Source organism: Mastigoproctus giganteus, chromosome 5, assembly GCF_048544385.1.
Source record: "Mastigoproctus giganteus isolate SK-2022 chromosome 5, ASM4854438v1, whole genome shotgun sequence".
In the NCBI taxonomy this organism is placed as follows: Eukaryota; Metazoa; Arthropoda; class Arachnida; order Uropygi; family Thelyphonidae; genus Mastigoproctus; species Mastigoproctus giganteus.
The window spans coordinates 81,488,908-81,511,786 of record NC_143579.1 but is presented as its reverse complement, the minus strand read 5'-3'; the positions used below and the strand labels follow the sequence as shown (position 1 = coordinate 81,511,786).

Here is a 22,879-nt window from a genome sequence, read left to right as displayed (position 1 = left end):
TAGTCCACAGACTGAACCTACTGGTAACTCTCTAGAAGGCATCCATTTCAGCTAATATTTAATCTCACTGTCTCTGCTCTTCTAGATAATGACTTGAGGGAGTCCAAGTAATGCGCATATGGGGGGGGAGAATTGTTGAGGCCACAGTATGTCAATGAACTGGGTATATTCTTGCTGTGAGTATGCCATATCTAATAATTTCACTCTTTCATACAACTTGTCCCCCCTTCCACTTTTTCTTTGCTATTCCTGAGTTTGAATATTCCTGATGTATTCTTTGCTAATACATCAGGAATATTCAAACTAAAAGAACAACATTATCTGTGAAAAGATGTAAACCTCCAAACACTTCCTCATTCATTTCTTTCCTAAATTATTGTTGAAAATCTTCCACACTCCACCTTAAAATCTTGTCCTTTATGGATTTTGTAGGGGGAGTGCACAACCTTTTCCTATTTGCCACCCCAAAATTAAGATGACAATGACATGCAATCCCCATCCATTTGCTAGGGAACAATATGACAAAATACATCATTTATAGGTTTCAAGTAATATTTATTATATTTATACAGTGATGATGGCATAGTACAAAGAATAGAAAAACAGAAACAGAAAAATAGAAAAAAAACTCTCTCTCACACTTCACTATCCATGCATTTAACCAAGAATGTGAAACAGACTAACAAGTTTCAGTAACAAGTACAATAACAGCCCTTGTAGGTGGAGGATAAGATCAGAAAGCTTATCCCGACTGTTCAATACATTTGATTTATTGCATCAAATATAGTGACATTGTAGAAACCACAATGGGATCATGAGGGAGTGTTGTCAATTAAGGAATTTTGAAAGGAATAAGACCCAAACATAATACTTTTACCATTTAGAATGACATTGTAGTTCCCACAATGTCACACAAAAGTGTATTATGTTTTGATATGATTTATTTTTCAATGTTCCTTAACTGGCAACCCCTCAAACTTCTTCTGCAACCCCCCCAGTGGATGACACCCAGGTTGTGCACCCTTGATCAAAAGAATGGTTTATCAATAAATGTGCTAAAGCTGTTCAAGTTCAAGATAAGAATGTTACATATTGCACTGACTTGAACCCAAATCTCCAGGTTCATTTTCTGCCTATACCAAAGCTCGAAAAAACTGTAAAGCAGTTATTAATCAGTCCAAAATAGATTTTGAACAGGCTAAGAGTAGAAAACTTGCTTCTTGTCCAAATGGTAGTTGAGCATTCCAGTCTCTTGCCAAAGCAATTTGCTGGAACTTTTGACCATCTCTACTCCCACCTCTATTAAAACCTCTTGGTTCTATTGTCACCTCAGTTAAAGATAAGCTGACCAGCTAGTATCCTACTTTGCTTCTAACTCTTGTATTGATGATCTTGGAAACCAGCTCCTACCATTTCCAGTATACTCCATTCAATGCACCTTGTGGTCTTCCATCAAAAGGAGGTCAGAAGAATTTTGAACAATCTTGATGCAAGAAATCTCCAGGTCTTGATGGTATTTCTCCACTTTTTCTCAAAACCTGTGTTCCGGAGATTACTCCTGTTCTGTGTCGCCTTTTTACACTTCCCTATTCCACTGGTGTGTGTGTTACCATCTGCTTGGAAATTTGATTATATCCAGATAGTTACAAGAGAGGGTAACAAATCCCTCACACCTAAATATCATCCCACTGCACTTACTTCTAATCTCTAAAGTAATAGAGAAATCCATTAACTATCAACTCCTACACCATCTAGAAACCTTCCAGCTGATCAATGATCGTCAATATGGATTTTATCCATGTCAATGCACTAGTGATATACTGCCTTATTTTACCCATCTAAAAGTAAATATTTTGATATAAATAAATAATATACATTAATAATTAAAATAACATTAATATTTGCCATTCTGTAAGGCTGTTGAACAACAGAGGGAACTGGCAAAAACTGCACTATGAAACAGATGTGTTTGATCAGATTAAGAACCATTAGGATGGCTTATAATTCCCCTGTATAAATACCCCGACTTCTGCCAGTTATTCGGCAAGTGTGGTATCTGAAAAGCATATAGCTACTCCTACCCTTTTAGTCTTTGATCTGGAATATGTATTGAGGTATATTCCAGGAACCAAGTACTATACAAAGCATGGAACTGGAGGTTTAAATTAAGCAAGATAATTTTTGCCATGAGTGAAAGTGAAGACCACATAGCATTGCATAAATTTCCATAGCAGGAGGAAGCTCTACTGAAGATAAGATGTTGTCCAGCTGTATTCTTGTTTATACTCTAGTATGACCACCAGGTCAGTAGAATTTACAATAAATCGTAAATACAAACATTAATTGTATTTATCAGTCATGGGCTTGAATCCCAGTCCACTCAAAGAGCGCATGCTACTGCACTCTCGCTCCTGACCACTCGGCTTCTCTCAAGCATATGCCTGCAGGGCAATTGAAATTTGGATGTTTTTGATATGTTCTCCCAACTTGACATAAAATGTTGTTCTGATAGTGAATGCCATGGTAGCAATTTTATCTTGGCCAGCATAACTTAGCAATAATTCTTAAATTCTCAGTTGTAGTGGGAGTTCATGAATTTCTGCATTTAGGCTTGCAATAAGGGATATATAAAAATTTCCTAAAACTAAACAGAACATACCGTGACAAGGGTGCTAGCCATTTTGGGCTAAAGTTTTATAGAATAATACATGGCTGCTCCAAAGCTGAAATGTCATTGAATAAGAAGGACCCAATACAATTGGAGAAGAGAAAAGCTGCCATGGGAAGCAGAACAGTCTGTTCCCCAGGTCACCGCTGATAAGGCCTTCAAACTGTTTAGTTTTTTTAAAACATGATTGCAAATAGTAGTAGTGGCATGTGATGAAAGAAAGCAGTGCATGAGCTTATGCAGCATCAGCCAAAAAAAAAAAAAAATTCACACAACCATTCCCTCTAAATGTTTGTCCAGTTCCTCCTTAAATTTATTTAACCTATCAACTTCCACAACGACAGACGGTAGTTTGTTCCAGCAGTTAACCACCCGCTGCCTAAAGACAAATTTCCACACATCTATTCTACATCTGTCTTTCCTTAATTTGAATTTATGTCCCCTTAGGTTCGTAATCTGAACAAGTGGAAGAATCCCATTAGAATTCAGCGTGCTCAACCCAATCAAAGCCTTATACACCTCAATCAAATCAGCATGCAGGTGCCTAGTCTCCAGCCATTGCAATTTGCAGAACTTAAGTCTCTCTTGGTAAGAGGATCTTTCATTCCCCTCACCAATCATGATGCCCCTTCTCTGTACATGCTCAAGCAAATCTACGTCCTTCCTAAAATGAGGCCTCCAGACCTGTACTCAAGGTGTGGCCTGACCATTGCCTTATACAGAAGGACAATCACCTCTTTTTCCCTGCTAGAAAAATTCCTATATCATTGACAAAACCCCATGACCTGACCTGACAGCCTGTCTGCATTGCTCAGAAAACTTCATATCTGACTGCACAATTATTCCCAGGTCTTTTTCAATTTCTACCACCTTAAGTGTAGTACCACACAGTTGGTACGTTTCTCTGGGGTTACTTCTACCCATATGCAGTACTTTGCATTTGTCAAGGTTAAACTTCAGTTGCCACTTCTCAGCCCATCTGCCCAAATTTTCTAGATCCTGTTGCAGTAGCACACTGCCATTACTGTCATTAACAACCCTACTTTGTATCGTCTGCAAACTTCGACACTGGGCCTGATATACCTTCATCAATATCATTGATAAATATACAAAACAACAGTGGACCCAACACCGAACCCTGTGGGACTCCACTAATAACATTAGTCCAAGAAGAGCATTGATTACCACCCTCTGCCTTTTCCCACTCAACCATCCTTTTATCCATTGTAGCAATTTACCCTTAATACCATTCTGCTCCAATTTGTACAGTAGTCTTCCATGTGCAACAGTGTCAAAAGCTTTCCTGAAATCCAAGTATATGATATCAAAATTATTTTTTGCATCCAGTTCCTTTGTAACCACATCAAATGTTTGATAAGGTCTGGGAAAGTTAATTTTCTGTCTAAAATAAGATCACAAAATGGATGTTTTGTATTACAGGAATGATCCATCCATCAAATTTGAGTTCTAGGTCACAGTGAAGGTTGCACTTTTCACAAAAATGTATGCATATGGATTTTTGCTTGGAGTTCAGAAACCATTTACACTGAATGATCACTGAATTATGATCACCTAACTAACACTTCATAGGTCCTCCATTTGCCCTCAGTACAGCAGCTATCCGAAGTGGCATTGATTCAACAAGATGTCGGAAGCATTCGGGAGGTAGGGCCAACCAAGCTGTGTGTAATGCGGTCAGCAATGCAGGTATGGAGGTGTTGGTGTATTCAGAAGCATGATATGCCTTTATCATGCTTCTGAATACACCAAGCTATATGGGATTGATACTGGAGGAGTTTGGAGGCCAGTCGATACACTGAAAGTCAGAACTGTGTTCCTCAAACCATTCCTGCACAAGTGCCGGATGGCCCGGTGCATTGTTATCTTGAAAGACACCATCACCATTCGGGTAAAAGTGTAACATAGCAGGGTGTACACAGTCAGCAACAGTTGCGATAGTGGAGACCACTGATACATTGTTCCACATGCACCAGGGGTCCAAGTTCCTGCCAGTGAAACATGTCCCACACCATACAAACACCTCCACTGGCCTGCACTTTTGATACCATGCATGATGGATCAAGGACCTCATGTTGTTGATGGCAAATCCGTACATGATCATCCACGGTGTGGAGTAAATAACATGACTCATCTGACCAGCACACCTTCTTCCAGTCTTCTAACTTCCAACTTGCATGCTCTTTGCACCAGGCAAGTCTTTTATGCTAATGAACCTTGGTTAGGAGAGGATGCCGTAGGGGTCGCCTGCTGGCATAGCCCATACATGCAAGTGTGCAACGCATGGTCATGCCAGATATTGTTCCATGTTGTACTGGGTATTCAACTCTTCAACAGTGCTGCACCTGTTCGCCTGTAGGAGTCGTCGGACCCAGTGCTCACCTCTAACATCAACCTTTTGCTGACCTTTGCTATGCTGTCGGGTCATTGTTCGACAATTCTGACACCAGTCCTGGTACACTAACTACAGTGGCTCTCGAACACCCCACAAGTTCAGCTGTTTGGGAAATCGAGGCACCAGCTCATCGAGCACCCACAATCTGTCCTTTATCAATGTCCAATAAATCCTTTTTACCCATCATGCTCAGAATTTTACTACCTACTGAACCACTGACACCTTATCTATGCTACGTAGGTTGACTAACTCCGCACTCTCATAACTCACGTGGTCAACAGGTCGCATTCAGTTTTCATAGGGGTGGTCATAATTCAGTGATCACTCAGTGTATTTCTGCCATTTCTTTATGCCTTTTCTTTATTGCCATTTCTTTATGCCTCTATAGGCTGAGTGTTCTTTGAGATATTGAAATACATAGTTCTTTGTTCTGTTATTATATTTATTTTAATAGCAAAAAAAAAGGGTAGCACTTAGGATAGATTCTTGTGGAACTACTCTTCCTTGGACAAAGACTCTCAAAAGTGTAGTAAGTATTCAAACATATAAAAGTTTGGTGTTGTAAAACGTTTGGGCATATAAGAGTTGATGTCCTCTGTGTCAAAAATTGATGAAGATTCTTAAGAATTCCAATGTCATGTTGTCATAGGCTTTCTCTATATCAAAGACCATAACTTGATGCTCTTTCCTGAGAAAGGTGTTGTGTATAGAATTCCCTATAAGTAGGATCTGTACAAGTAGAGCCTAACATCAAACAGCTTTTCCAGAAACCAAACTGTGATAAAAACAAGAGAATGCTGCTTTCTAAAAACAATGCTAATCGTGTATTGATATTTTTTCCATTATTTTGCCTAAAGAGATAATTAATGCAATGAAGTTATTATTATTATTAGCTATATAATGAAAGGAAGCCCGAGGCTTATGCTGCACCAGCCAAAAAAAAATTTCCCAAGTTATCCTGAGAAAGAGAGAGAGAGAGTCAGAAGTAAGTAGAAGGAAATCACCAAGAAAGCAAGAAAGAGAAGAATGATGATATCCAGCTCAGGATCCTGGGTGTGCCAAGCCCATACTCACCAGATGTGAGCCCCTGGGGTTACAATTACTTCAATTTGAGAGGTCTTTTCCTAGTTTCGGAAAAGCAAAGCTGTTGCATTATGTGCTATTTGACTGGAAATTTATTTGAAGGAAAATTCTGTTATAAAAATCAAGAAATGGCTATTTTGAAACGACTGTCTAATTGTGTTGTCAGTATGTAATAAATCTCATTCTCTGTTCAGACTGAAACAGGGCTCTCTGTAATTCAGATACTGTCAGAAATAAATTGTATAGTTTTTTTCTGCTGTGGATACAGATTTTTCACCTCTATTATTATTATTATTATTAGCCATATGGTACAAGGAAGCCTAAGGCTTATGCTGCACCAGCAAAAAAAAAAAAAAAAATCCGAGTTACCCTGAGAGAGAGAGAAAGAGAAGTAGAAAGGAATCACCAAGAAAGAGAAGAATGATGATACCTAGCTCAGGACCCTGAGCTAGGTATCATCCTAGTATGCCATGCCCATACTCACCAGATGTGAGCCCCTATCTTTATATAGCTTTGGAAGGCTGGCATATAAGAGGTATTTGCTAATATTCCAATGTAAGTTTCTCAAAGTGCATTGGCCACTGCTGCAGGATCTGAGATGTGATTGTCCTTTCCAGATTACGACTGATAGTGGGTTAATCTGATATTTGTCACTTATTTTACAGATTTTGTTCCAAACAGTTCCGGTTGCTGACCCAGGATATCCTTCTACTAACTCACCTCACATACTTGGCTTTCACTGATACTTTCTTGAAATATAGTTGGGTGTCAGTAGATGGGCATTTCCAGAAAACATTCCAAGCTTTATTCTGTTCCCATTTGGATTATAATCCAGTTATAGTTTTCTGCTTTGCAAAGTCTGTGCTACTAGTATTGCAATATTTCTTTCTTTCTATCTATTTTGACATGTAAATCACTCTCTCTCTCTCTCTCTCTCTCTCTCTCACACACACACACACACAATTGCATTCTTTGGAAACTAGACTTCCACAGTGTGACTAACTGAAGTGTAAAGGCTTTAAAAGGAGTAGGTAAACTAAATGCTGACATCTTTACTCTTTCTCAGATGCCACACAGATAACGAGGTATAAACTGAAAAAAGTATGGCTGCCAAAGATAATTGCAGAAATTTGTATTCAGTCAGCATTGATAGTTGAAATACTCTTCCACCTAGCATTGTGGAAGCCGATAGTTAAAATAATTTTGAGGTTCAGAAATATCATTGGAAGGAATGGGCAAATTTTTTTGGCTGGTGCTTTTATAAACTTAGCTTCCTTTCATCATTTTGCCAATACTAATACTAATTTAACTGTAATTCACACTATAACTGTTTCAGGTGGCTGTTGAACCAAGCACTGGAAGGCAGCATGAATATAGTGCTCCATGAAGTTTTGTGATTTTTAGTAGTTCAAATTATTCAAATTGGATATATTTTATGTTCCTCAAGCTCTCTAGGTTATGATGAGTTCAAAGACACTTATTTTATGCGGAACTTCTAAGGCGTTCAATCGATATGGAAATTTTCAAATCCCTGTATTACGACGTTCGATCTAGCGGTCTGCACTATCACAACGTCATATAGGTTCGGCTTAGACTGAAAGTTTTGTGATTGAACTATGTTGCTTGTAATTATTCCTACTAGTCTAAAGATTGCCTAGAACATTAGTGAAGTTTTGTGATTTTTAGTAGTTCAAATTATTCAAATTGGATATATTTTATGTTCCTCAAGCCCTCTAGGTTATGATGAGTTCAAAGACACTTATTTTATGCGGATCTTCTAAGGCGTTCAATCGATATGGAAATTTTCAAATCCCTGTATCACGACGTTCGATCTAGCGGTCTGCACTATCACAACGTCATATAGGTTCGGCCATTGGTTTAGACTGAAAGTTTTGTGATTGAACTATGTTGCTTGTAATTATTCCTACTAGTCTAAAGATTGCCTAGAACATTAGTCCGTTATTCTGATTCAAAAATATATATTTTTATGATGGTTGCATTTTCCATTCTTGATTTATGGCTGATTGACAATTTGAGTAGTTTAATTAAGTCACATGGAGGCAGCCATTGCTTCCTCTTCATGTATTGAGAACAAAGGCCTTGTTGTTAGGTCACATGACCATAAAGCCCTGTTTTGATTGGCTGTAGCTGCAATACTGAAGAGAGCCAGTTTATTCCTGGCGCAACTTAAGTACTCATATAATGATTATAATATTTCACATTAAAATATTCTATTGACTTCTGTAATGCCAGTGCCCCCTTGTGTCTTTTCCAGGGCTGAGATAGTGCTCCAACAACTTGTGACAGAAAGTATTGCGTACATAGAGAAATACCAAGGAATTTGTGTTTCTAACCCTCCCCCTCCCTGACCACAGACCTAGCATGGCTAAGGACCAACTTTTTTCCTGGACAGTCTATGTTGTTCTTACTGCTGCCATCATTCTTAGCTCCTCCCAAAATTCCCGGAGAAATTAGTTCCAAGTCTCTGGGACAATTCTTTCACCTGGGCTTCCCCTTCCCCCCACGTGACTGGTCGAAATAGCCCAAAACCTTGCAGAGGGATTGCTTTGGAACTACCGGACCCCACGGACTTATGGTGTATGTCAAACAGCAACATTTCCAACCACTACAAGAACAGCAGAGATTACACACGATGATCCGAACTCTTCCCATTAATCTGTTAATCATGGACTCAACAGAAGAACAAGAAGAAGAGACAGAAATCTTACTAACTGAGACCATAGCCACACGGACTGCTGACCAGACTGAAGATATGGACAATTTTAAACTAACTCCCATGACAAAGAAAAAGAATAATAAACTGGTGGTCCCAAAAAGTGATAGAAAAACCAGGAATAACTCTTCAGAGCAGAAGAAACAGGAAGTAATAAACTCTCAGGCTGACGGTGCAGTTCCCAAACAGCAGGACTCTTACACCCCCGCTGGACCCCACCCTGCCAGATGGCCCAGTGCTCACGCAGATGCTAACATTAAGAATGCAACTGGAAGTGTTAATAGCAAAGTCCAGCAGGATCATGACAGGACTGAGAAGTGAGATAATCACTATATGGAATAAAATGGAAATTATTCTTGTCAAGGAACCCTTACTTAGAGCCCCCCCCCAACCTGGTGGTCTTCAGACCAGTGGTAGACACTAACGGCACCCAGACAAGACATTGTGAAGAAAACCATCACAAATCAACTAAAGGATGACCTGAAAAAAACAAGAATAAAGAGTATAAGAAAAACAAGGAATGTAGGAGTCCTAATAGAGACCGAAACCAGGCAAGACACAGATAACATTATGACAAACACCAAAATTGCTATGATGGGACTCATGGCTGAGCCTCCGAAAAGGCAGTGCCCCCCTGATCTAGTCTTCAATGTGGATAAAGACATCACAGCTAAACAACTGGAAGATGAGATCATTACAAGGAACCTGCGAATGCCTAACTCGGGAGAAGAACAGGGGAGACTTGTGCAGCCAAAATATTACACAAAGTCAAGGATAGGCTCGAATCACAACTGGATTGTGGCTAGCCCTGGCCGCCCAGCAAGTGTTGAGGAGCCAGACAAGACTGGATTATAGATTTTGGGAGCATGTGGCTATACCTAAATGCTATAAATACTGTAGGTTTGGTCACACGTCCCATACATGCACCCAGGCCACACCAACCTGTGGACACTGCTATGCCAAAGGGCATGAGTACAAAAACTACCCCAACAAAGAGCAACAACCCATTTGTGCGAACCTCAAGTCCTTGAAGCTGGAGCACTCACATTCTTTTAGAGATCCAAAATGCCCCACCTTCTTAAAAACAAAAAGCTTTAACCAGTCTAGAACCTATGGCCATATGAACTAAAAGGTATAACACAACAAGGTTACTAATATTCCAACAGAACGTGCAGTGGGCCAGGATAGTGCCCAAACAACTCAGAAGAAAGGCTGACGAAGAAAATGCTGATATCTTAATCATACAGGAGCCATACACCCACACAAGACAGGTTAAGGGATACCCCGGATGTACAAAATAGTGCAAACTGAGGAGGAGAACCCGCGGGCTGCAGTACTAGTACGAAACCCCAACCTGACTGTCGCAAAAATAACCCAACTATGCACGGCCTGGGCTGCTTGTGTGCACATCATTTCACCACTAGGCTCCTTTTACGTTGTCTCCTTGTACTGCAGGCCAGGAGAGGAGATCACCCCTGCAACCAGTTACCTACCTGCAGACACTAATGGATACACTCCCCAACCAGAAGATCATCATCGGGGCAGACGTCAACTGTCTGTACCTGGCCTGAGACAGTCAAACACCAGATAGGAAAGGCACACATAATGGGTGGAGACTTGAGGAGTTCCTGGTAATTTCTCCTTTGGTAGTATTAAATCAACCATGCCACTTACCGACCTTCTGTAACACTAAGTGGAAGGCCAAAATAGATGTCTCCTTGGCAACCACCAACATGGCTGGACATATTTTAGACTGGGCAGTCCAAGACTCCTGGACAACGTCAGACCACAGAGTGCTTACCTACCGAATCAACCAGACAGTTAGCAGAACTCCAGTAGTCAGACACGTGATGAACCATTTTGTGGTTAACAAAGCTGACTGGGAACTCTTTGGGAGGCTGCTGTGCCAGGCGGTGGGGCACTGGATGGAGGATGACCAACGACTTGACCAAATGAGATCCAGAGGAGGGTCGCAAAAATTATCACTAATGCTAGCGAAACAACCATGAAGAGGAAGATTCCAACCTCGGGCGCAGTCCCCTGGTGGACCCGTGAAATTGAAACAATAAGAAAGCACGTCATAAAGGCAAGAAAAGAGTTTCAAAGGGTGAGACGTATCTGGCCGGAACCGGAAGTAAGACTGTTAAGGGAAAGATACAATATTGTTAGAAACAACTACATGGACCTGATATGCAAAAGCAAGAGGAAGGCCTGGGAGCACCTGGTCAACACAACTGGAAACGCCGATCCCTGGGGAGTAGTCTACAAAGTTGTTACTAACAAACTCCCCAGAGAAGAATACATAAATGCGACTCAAACCTCGCAGGGTGCACTAGCCACTATCTGGGAACAGTCTATCGATAATATACTCAACCAGATCTATCATGAACCAGCTATCCCAACGTTACCGGAACAGGTACAAATATGTAGAGAAAATGAAGCAAACAGCAAATAGAACAGCCCTTCACCATGGAGGAATTGCAGGCCACTGTGGCTCTCATAAGAAATAGAAAATGTCCCAGCCCAGATCTTCTGGAGCCGGAAATTATAAAAAAGGTAGTGGACACCATCCCAGAACTTCTCCTTAGATTACACAACATATGCCTAAGAACAGAAGCTTACCGATCCGACTGGAAACTTGCAACCGTGAAGCTCATACCCAGGAATCCTTCAAAGCCTCCAGAACAGTGGGACTCTTATCGGCCAACTGCCCTGCTCCAAGTGGCAAGTAAGCTATTCGAAAGGCTGATAGGCAAAAGAATAACTCACCACTACGAAACAGCTGGACTAACTATGCCAACACAATAGATTCAAGTAAGGAATTTCTACCATCGACGTCCCGAGTGGCCTTTTGAGGGCAGCAGCGGGGTTGACAAAAAATATTTCCTTGCCATCTCAGTCAATTTCGCTGGGGCATTCGACGCCATTTGGTAGCCAGCCAAGCATCCTAGTTACACTGAGAAGGGCAAACACACCTATGAATTTGTACAAAGTTATGGAATCCTACTTAACCAACAGAGAAATCCAGGTAATAGCACCATATAATAATTTGACCTGATCACTCTACAGGGGCTGCCCCCAGGGTTCAGTTCTAGGGCCACAGCTCTGGAATATGATCCTAGACGAATTCCTGGCCCTGGACCTGGGGGAAGTAAATTCCCAGGCCTTTGCAGACGATCTAATACTGACAGTCGCTGCTGGAAGCTGAGCACAAATGGAAATCCATGCAAACCTAGCACTTAAATTCCTTCAAGACTGGGCCCACTGTCCACTTCTTAAAAATATCAACTACAAAAACTAAATCTATACTGTTGAAAGGCAGCCTAAACTTAAGAAGACCACGACAAATTAAAATCCATAGCCAGACAATCAACCTATTCGCCGAACTGAAGCATCTAGGTATCATTCTAGACACCAAACTGTCCTTCCACCCTCATCTCAAATATTTGAGAGAAAAAATAAGAACATATGCCGGATTAATAGCCAGAATAACAAGAAAGGACTGGGGGCTCAAAGAATGCACACTAACACTGTACAGGTGACCCCGATTAATGCTGATAATTTGTTCCGGAAAAACAGAGTGCTGAGTTAAACTGCACTAAGCGAGCGCCGCATTCCCATAAGGTAACATATGTATTTGTGAGTTGCGGTCGGTGCCATAGGATATTTCCTAATCAATAATAAACGGTAGTGAAAAGATGCACAAATTTCGGTCAAAATATTTAATATTCAAATATTTGTACGTATAAAATATTCTGAATTACATATGTATATAATTATGTGGTAACTACTTACGTATCAAAATTAAACTTAAAATTCCAATTAAAATCATGAATTTAATTGATCTAAATTGTTTTTAATTGATTTAATTTAATTGATGAATTTAATAATGAAAAATGTGTAGATTTTGGGTTGTACTTTGGCCCTCTTCCTGGTAAACTAAAAGGCGTTTTAATTTTAAATCCCATGCAGCATTACCACCCAACAATAAAGTCAACTGATCCTTCGCCACTTTGAAACCTGGACTGTTTTTCCTTCTATCAAAATGAAACTTCTTTTAGGCATTCATTTCCAAAAAAGTCCTGCTTCATCTATGTTAAAAATGTTAAAAACTTGTTGAGAAGTATAACACACAATACCCCTCTTCAATAATTTTAACAAGTTCTTTTTTGAAAGTTTTGGCTCATTGATCTGCACTTGCGGCTTCTCCCTGGATTTTAAATCTATTCAACCAGCCCTTACTAGTTTTAAATGGTTCCACTTTTTTTTTAGGTGAATTTTCTTCAGATCATCATATAGGCTAATCTCGCTCTCTCTATTTTTTTTTTTTTTATAATATTTAACTTAACTTAATTCTGTATTGAATATTATCTTCAATAAAATTAGTTCAAGTCTCTACATTTCAATAGCCGGCCTAGCCCTAGTTCCTTGGAGTGGAACAACTGTCTTTCCCGCTGCCAAAATTAATTCTTTATTTTTTATAATTGTTCTTACAGTTAAACTTGCCAGTCCTAAATTATGGCACACATCCGCTTGTCATTGACTGGAATCGATTCGCTTCAAAATGTCTAATTTAATTTTCAAATTCAGTCTTTTTCTTACATTTATAGTTTTCATACAGCATCCAGACATTGTTGCTTTTTCATTCTTATCCGCCATTATTAACTCTTCAAAAATGTAACTGCGTTGGTTGCATTAATTATGATTTTGAAAACGAAATGCACAAGGCATAATCCTTATGGGTTTTGATAATTAACTATATAGTATCGGTGTAAATACACCATAGTTAACCCATAAACTTGAGCTACGTATGTAGCGTAGAGGGCATCGTTTTAATCGTATCTCATATTGTGGTTGCCTTCACAATGAGATAGCTGCTATTGCATTACTTCAAATAAATAACACTTCTCTAGTAGAGAAGACTACTATGGTGTATTTACACCGATACTATATAGTTAATTATCAAAACCCATAAGGATTATGCCTTGTGCATTTCGTTTTCAAAATACTACCACACCCTTTTGGCATCTCTCATATTGTGGATATAACTTCGCAACTGTGATCGCTTGTTGTATTACCTGGGTACCTGCCTGCCCAATGATGATGAAGCCCAATAGCTTTGAAACGATCGTCTAGGTGGTGGCACTGCTGAAAATAAATAGCAGTAGTCTTCTCTACTAGAGAAGCATTATTTATTTGAAGTAATGCAATAGCAGCTATCTTGTTGCGAAGGCAACCACAATATGAGATACAATTAAAACGATGCCCTTTATGCTACATATGTAGCTCAAGTTTATGGGTTAACTATGGTGTATTTACACCAATACTATATAGTTAATTAATTATGATACAATGTTCGAGTAAATTGTCCATTACCCATGATGTCTAATACTGTATTGAGATTAAATGCATATAACACAAATATTACAAGCAATATACTTAATAATTTTTTAAAATGTTGATCTTGGAACTACATAACGAGTCACTGTACTGAAATTAAATTAGCGTGCAAGAAAATTTCACTGAGCGTGGGAAAATTTCTCAAGTCGGCGTGGGAAACGTTTTAATGCTATTTTGCTATTCATTTTCAAACTATCAACTCCAAATGAAACAATTTCGTTTAATATGCTTGTTTGTTATTTGGCTTTTAGGAGCATTAGCAACTAAGGCTAATATGTGGATATGTGGTGGTCATTCCCTGACCTTTCCGCATCCTTCGTATTTGGTGGTCACGGGCTCGAACCCCAGTCTAATCAAGAAGTGTGTGCTATGCACTGCTGCTCCTGCTCACCTGGCTACGGAGGCGCCGTTAAATATGCCAAAAATACAATCTGTAAAAGAACATTATAGTGATTTGTGACAGCGTTATAGTCAGATACGAGTTATAATATAAGAACAACATTATAGCGAATCAGTGTAAAGCAAACCGCGTTATAACGAGGGCCTGCTGTACTATAAAGCCTTCTTCATCCCGGCAATTACGTACGCTTCCCCCATGTGGTTCCATAGAGCCACAAAAGTGGTTAACAAAAAGATCTTGGACACTATACAATGCTCAATTCTCCTGGTCATCACCCGTGCCTGCTGTACTGTTAGTATGCATGCCCTAGAAGTCCTGGCTGGGATCCTGCCCCTCGACCAAGAAGTTATATGCTGCAGAATGGCATACCACCTGACCAAAGGATTATCCTACACTCTGGGGGAATACACCATCAACCTAGCAGGGAACAGAAGAGAAAGAGGAACCAGACTTGAGAATCATGTGCAGCAGGCATGGCAGGAAAGGTGGTCTGCTTCAACAAAAGGGGAAATTACCAGGAAGTTCCTCTGCCTACAGTCGGATGTGTGTATCCTATAGCCCCCCCTCTTGGTTCCACCCAGGTCTATTTACGTTTTTCCTGATGGGCCATGGTAACTTCAATGCCAAGTTAACTTATTTTTGAATAACGGAATATCTCCTCTGCACATGTGTGTGGAGAGACAGAAACAGGGTCCCACATTATGTACAGCTGTGATCATTATGACGACCTCCGCTGTCGACTTATGACAGAACTCGCATATCTACCAGCAGGACTGGAGCATCACCTTCTAAACTCGAGGGAGGAGTTACTGGCCTTCACAAAGTTTGCACAAAAGGTGTTTTCTAGGGGGAGGACACATTGCTATTCATCACAACTAAAGCCAGTAACTGAATGAAACAACTCAACCTAATTGAACAGAAACATTCAAATGGAAAGACTGAGATAACCACACTAAGGACCTTCAGGACCGGACACGGAATCGACGCAGTCCACTGTCTCAAGATCCCTCTGCGGCAGAAGACACCAGTGATCACCAAGTCAGACTTGACTACACATCTCCTGAACCTGACACCAGTGGCTGCGACCTCACAAACTCACTGGACGTGACTATTGCTGAAGCTTGCTGCTAAGGTCGTTGGCCTCCCCATACCAGTGCACTCTTGCACGGTACTTTCTTCCTACTTCCTGGGTGGGGGTAAGAAGAAGTCTATTGTCTCCTCCCCTCCTCGTCACTCCATTTTCTTCCTTCTGGTGGGGCATGGGAATGCCTCACTGACCATCTGGAGTCACCTTCTCTATTGGCCCCACCTCTGTCTTATCCCCTGGTATTCAAGGGTTCGAGCCCTTCACCACCAAATACGGAGGATGCGGAAAGGTCAAGGGAATGACCACCGCATATTCCCGGAGCAATATGGCCTTAGTTACTAATGCTCCTAAAAACCAAATAACAAACAAACAAAACAAACCAGTATTCAGTCTCCCCACCCTCTCTCTAACTTTGCAAATGCGTCTAATGAAACCAAAATTATTCCAAACCCACACTCAAAAACTTAAGTCAACCATGCAACAACCCTATTACCATTCGGCCTACCCCCTTTCAGCATAAATTATAGTACCTTTTTTTCTTTTTTTTTTATTAGGTCCTAGCCACTGAAATCTCAGGAAATTAGGTAGCAGGACCTGCCAGAGTAAATATAACTATACTGGGTGTACACCTGGTCTAACTCCACGGGGCCAAGTGTGGGCAACGGTGGGTCTCATTAGGGGCCCAACAGCTAAAAGGCCAGATGAACAACAGTACAAAACATTACACATCACAATATCCATACACTTTTAAATATCTGGCCTTTACAGTGTACTGTATCACACAACAACATATACTACGCAGAGATGGGGGAACCCCTGGTGCCATTTGATCCGAAAACACTTTGCACTTTATAACTGTTTCAAAAGTTGTGTGGTCAGAGGGGTTAAATACAACTTTAAAAAGTTTGGGAAGATACATGCAAATTTAAAAGAACTGTAACTCCACATGGGGGTGTACTGCCTGTTATCTGATCTTTCAGGTATATTTTTTTTTTGAGGGGGAAATCATATGGTTTAAGATAGGTTTCCTGAAAGCAGAAACTGGGGAATTCTGTGTAAAAAGGTCATATATATATTTATTTCATTGATAGAAAGCCCTGCAGTTCCACTTGATGACAGTGCCCATTATTTGGGTTTGGGCTGTCCATCAGATTGTTTGTTTCCGCTGACTAACTGAATTTGTTTTTTCAGCTATTGATCTGTCTTTTTTTAGAAAAGATATTTACTTGTGTCCATCAGTTCAAAAGAACATATGAATGACAGAACATGACTGAATTATTTTCAGAAAAAAATAATTCAATCATGGGTTCATCTGATTGGGTCTTTTCATCTAAGGCTTTCTGGTTCACGATATAAAGCTTTTCTTTGTCTTTCTTTTTCACACTGTCAGCTTTAGGTATGGGGTGTTCAGTGAATGCTCATGTGAGTGCAGTCTGGACAGTGAACACATCAAAAACTCTTGAGGAGGAACTGTTACTTCAATTTGAGTCTAAAATGTGCCTTCTGTTGACGTGATCCAAATATGAAGAATGATATAATTCTTTTCTACCTTCCTATTAAGTAACTATGTTCTGCTTTGCATCATAGCATTTGCTTTTCCCCTTTTACAAAGTTCACAGTTTCTGAAGTAGGCAGAATGCTGACCCTTTATTCGTTCATTTCAAATTGCATAGTTTCAGGTCACAAGGCCTACACATAATGCATATGGCTATTCTACAGCACACAGCTTACGAACAACCATACCTCTGGAACTTCAAGCAGTGGAAGAACTTTCGAATGTATAGCCAGATATTGAGGTTTATGTATCCTGCTTTAATTGACTTAGGTAGCACTGCAGTATTTAAAGCAAGAATCAAAATACATGTTAGTTTAATAATCCCTTCTATTTTTATTTGCTAATAGAGGCCACTTGTTAGCTGATAAGAAGCCAGTAACTTTGAAACATCTATTCAGGCAGATGCCTCAGATTTTTAAATATGTAAAAGATTCACCTGTTCTATACAATTTAAACAAAAATTAGCAACTTGAGCAGAATTGAAACACAGTATGTGTCTCTAAATTGAACAAAAGCCCAAGCCTCAGCACGGTATTCACTACAAGAAGAATGATCGCCATGATCAAAAATCAAACACAGTAAAGTGTAAACATTTATCTGATTTCAAGATCTGAGTTGAAATGTTTTCCCCAGCAATCCTACAGCAATTTAACATAAAATGGAACTTGTGTAGATCAGACTTAAACATGGTATTTTAGACTCTGGCACTTCCAACACATACATCATAGTATTTCAAACTCTGAAATTTCAAACACATACATAGTATTTCAAACTTTAACTATAGATATTAAAAGCACTTCGGACTTCGAAACAAGAAGCTTAGATGATATGTACCAGAAATTTTATTTAAAAACGTCTGCTGGAAATTACATTTTCCATCAGGTACAAAGAGGTGATTATCCCACGTATAAAGCTGTAGTTGGTTGCATTCTAAATACTGCATACAGGTTTGGAAGCTTAAGTTTAGAAAAATGTAGAACTTATGGAATGGGTGCAGAGAAGATCAATAAGATTAGTCGGGAGAACAAAAAGAGTACTCTTACCAAGAAAGACTTGGGTTCTGTATATTGCAGTATGCGGAAACTAAATATCTGTGAGAAGAACAACCTGAAGTGCTTTAATGCTTTAAAAATACTGGGAAACTATTAGAACGGATGGGCACACAAAATTGGTAAATTTTTTTTGTTTTTTGGTTGATGCCATACAAGTTTGCTTCCTTGCATCATTTTGCAACTACTAATACTAAACAAATGATTCTCGCATGCAAACTAGTAAACTAAATTGCATAATAGGCAACCTTATGAGGTATTATACAAGCCAACATAATTCGAAAAGTTGATAAACACTTACAAACAATCACAAAAGACAGTCATATAAAATCATTGCTATCTGGGTTACTGGTTTAATTATACATAGTGTGAAATATTTTCTCTACCTTAATTAGTTCTCTTTCACAGGAGAATGTCCACCAACAAAGATACATCAGGAATATCAAATATTTAATTCATAACTACAACATTTCTTAAACTTCTTTCCAGGACAGATACGACACTTTTATATTAAAATTATATAACAATCAGGAAACCACATCATGCGAAAAGGAGACAAATAAATTTATGTGCAGAAGTTTTACCTCTTTCAACTTAAAGCCATAATCAAATCCCTCTCCTGTTTCTGGAACGTTCAGCATGTCATACCACAATTGAGCTGGGCCATAACGCCATTCTGCTACATGTGGAGACTGATCTGTAGGCTTAGAGAACTCATTCTTGTTGTTTGCTGACTGCAATTCTTCTGGCTGTATAAGTCTTAACTGCAAAATTGAAATTTTTAACCTTTAAAAAAATTATACTTGAGTGGTTACTGATAAGTGCATGGCTTAAAAAGGTACATTTATTAGTAATTAAATTGTTATTATAAATGTCCAAGTGTCTTTAAATTCCTTTCGCAAAATAATATTTTCTAAATTAAACTTCAGAAGGACATTATGTGAAAATACTACTAAGTAAGAAAATTTATACAATAAATTAATTAAATATTTCATGTGGTAAAGTTCTTGTTATTAAATTTTCTCATTTTTTAGAGTTAGTTGAAAAATTTATGTATAACCATTCTGGTGAAGCAGACAATTCCAAGGAGTGATAAAAGTTAAATCCCATGAAATTTGCAAGGATAAGATATGTGATGACATCTGTTTCGTGCATGGTGGTAAAAAAAAAAATAAACACAGAAGAGACAGCACTATATACAAATGAAGCAGATACACAATTTGTACTTTTAATGTAGAGGGTCAACATTAGGACTTTCAGCGCTGAGCTTCTAACATAGCCCCGTGCATCAGTTTTTTAAAATATTTCAGTTTCTAAAAAAATTCTCCCCATCCTCTTTATCTGACAAACTAGCAGCACCCATTTCTTCAGGTACATGAAAAAAGTAATGCGTAATACCTGATTGTAATAATGTTATTAATGATGTCAAAATAAGCCTAGAGAGCCAAGAAATGGAGAAGAATGTCTATAAAACAGGAATAATAACACTGAAAAAATCTTGTGAAAATTTTATGTGCACAGCATGTCTCCACCAACTGATAATAAAAGAAACTAGCTGTATTCGTAAACTGTGAAAATTTCTGGGTTTGCTATGGCAGGAAACTTGCAGAGATAAATCAAGGCATTCAAAAGTTCTAAAGATCAAAAGGATGTGAATCTGATTCAAAATCAGAAGAGGCATCCTTCTTGTCCCCTACTGAGTGACAAGATGAATGCCTTTACAATATCAACACAATGCTACATAAAAGCTTCATACCAACTTGCTTCATCTCAAAACTGGAGGACTCCAGATTTGGGATAAAGATCAAATAAAGAAGCTGTGCTGCTTTATTTCAAAAAAAGGTGGGTCGCTATTCAAGAAAAGGTGGGTTGCTATTAAATTTTCACAAAAAACAAATGACAATCTGTTTTTCTTGCACATACCATGTTATTTGTCACTTAAATGAACCGAATTATGAAAAAAAAACACAGTCATCATTTGAGAAATAAGTCATGAGTCTATCTGTCTCTTAGGCTTCATGTTAAATAAACACCCAGGCGGGAACATGTTAATTATTGCCTTTACAAAAAGGAAATACCCAATTCCAATTCAGTTAATACATATTACTATTTCAGAAGCAAGAAATTGTATAAATAATCCTTCCAATTCAAAGCAGTTAAATATTAAAGACAAACAATCCATTAAAGTCATACTTCCATATCACAGTCAGCTAGCCCAATGGCTTTGTAACATATTTTCTAGTACTGACATAATTCTGATTTTTTATTCACATAACAGATTATTTAAGAAGTATAAAGAAACATATACATTTAACATTCAGGGTATAAATAATATACCTTATCAAATATCAACATTCAGGATATAAATAATATATCTTAACAAATGTCAACATAACTGTAAAGCATGCTATACAGGCAGTAAAACTGTAGAATATGAATCAAACAAGACTGCAAATATTATAGCCTGTTAACACAAAAATAGTCTTAAATCAAACTATTCTGTAACAGAACTTAGCCAACATGCACAATCACATAAGCCTCAAATAGACTCAGCATATAACCTTAATGAAGTTAAATTCAATTTCAAGCCATAAATTATTATTATATGAAGCTTTAACCACTGGACAGTTTCGTAAGAACTCGGAAAATGTGATTCTTAATACCAAACTACTAGCCAACCTTTCATCAATGTGGAGTTTAACACACACAAAATTTCCAATGCATACTTCTTTTTTTTTTTCTTTCTTTTTTTTTGTTAGTTGTTGGCGTATCAGCTTCTGTGGCCATAATGCACCTCACAAAGTTTTTGCATTTACTCTGATCCAAACCCGAGGCAGGATTCGAACCAGCGACCTTTGGGTTGCCAGAACGCATAATTCAGCCGTGCATCCTGGGAGTTAAGTTTTAAATATAAAACTACACACACTTCATTTCCTTGAAATAACCAACTAATGACGTTTCACGCAAGTCTTCCATAAATTCACATCATGGTTTCAATTACGTATGACAACCTAAGAAAAGAGAAGTGTATTCCTTTTTCCTTGGGACATTTTTAAATTCATATCTTTGAACCATATGAATTCAAAGGTGAATACCACAAAAAATTATAAGCTCTTACTAAAAAAACATAATGACAAAAATAATCAGTACCATAGGTCCTTTCTATAAATAATTCAGTGTACAGAAAACCCCTGCTATTCACGGGGGTTATGTTCCTGAGAAATGCCACGAATACCGAAAACGCGAATACTGAGTTATGGCTCCCATAGTAATAAAGGGATTCCATTCCAAAGTATGAAATATATAAGAAAAACTAGTCTAAAATTTTGTCTATGTATGTATTATATGTACCTTCATAATATGACTTCATAATATACAGACAGTACATAGTGAAATGCAAGCATAAGGCATCAAAATGAAAATAAGAAACAATTTAATATTAAATGTAATATTTACTAGAAATTTCAAACAAGTCTTTCAATCCAGCACCTTTGCTACAGCTAAAAAACTTATCCCGCCAGTTCTATCACCAGTTTTGCTAAAGTGTTGATAAAGGTGTTTTGCCTTTTACGAATGATGAGTGAACTTAACAGAATTTTATTTTGAGTTCAGTCTTCTATCCACAGATTTAAAGCTTTTTCCATTTTTTCTAATTTAACATCACGAGTTACAGAGCAAATTTTTGAAGCAATTAGCGCGTTTTCACGGACACTACGGCAGATTTTTTCTTCAGATTTCTTGATTGATCGTACCGTTGACTTATTGATTTTATAATGTTTTGCCAATGACGAGACACTTTCACCATTAGAAATTGTCTAATAACTGAATTTTACTCGCTAATGTCATCACCTTCTTTGATCTTTTCACAATTCCCTTGTTATTCGTAACCATATTTTTGTAGGGGTAGAAAAGAATTTGTCCACAATAAAGTCACTTTCTTCCGTTAACACACTAGAAAAAGTCTGTTTACACTAACACACTGCAAAATGGTAGATTTTTCACTTTTGTAAGCATATCAATTTATAAATTGATAAATTTATTCAATTTATAAGCATATAAATTAAAAGCAAATGATGAAACCTTCCATGACAAGCGTGTAGCACATACTGAACAAGGATTAGCGAGAAACATCTATGCTCGCGATTTTGTCAACACTCTCCCCCCACCCACTGAGCGCTGTTTTGACCGGGAAAGATGATTTTAGCCACGCCCATGTTTTTTTATGGCGGAAAATGTTCACGGCGATTTAAAATTCGCATTTTTTTAGGTTTCATTTTATATTAAATCAGTGATCGCGAATAGCGGGGGTTTACTGTATATATATAAATATATATATATATATAATATAATGCAATACACGTAACAGAATTATTACCACTTTATTTTAATTTCATTCTTTCTGAATACATCCATTTACAATTAAAACAGAAGGTAAGTTTCGTACTAGTTCAAGAAAGCTACAGCTGATTTTCATGCTTCATACTTTTATG

At 38.3% G+C, this 22,879-nt stretch overlaps 1 protein-coding gene across 1 annotated transcript in view; it reads right to left on the bottom strand.

Annotated features, from left to right (window-relative positions):
• Positions 1–22,879, bottom strand: part of Taf1 (TATA-box binding protein associated factor 1) — an 818,869-nt gene that overhangs the window by 705,827 nt on the left and 90,163 nt on the right. The window contains exon 6 of the mRNA XM_090374096.1: positions 18,974–19,153. Coding sequence (XP_090230222.1) covers positions 18,974–19,153 — 180 coding nt within the window. The remainder of the gene's footprint in view (positions 1–18,973; positions 19,154–22,879) is intronic.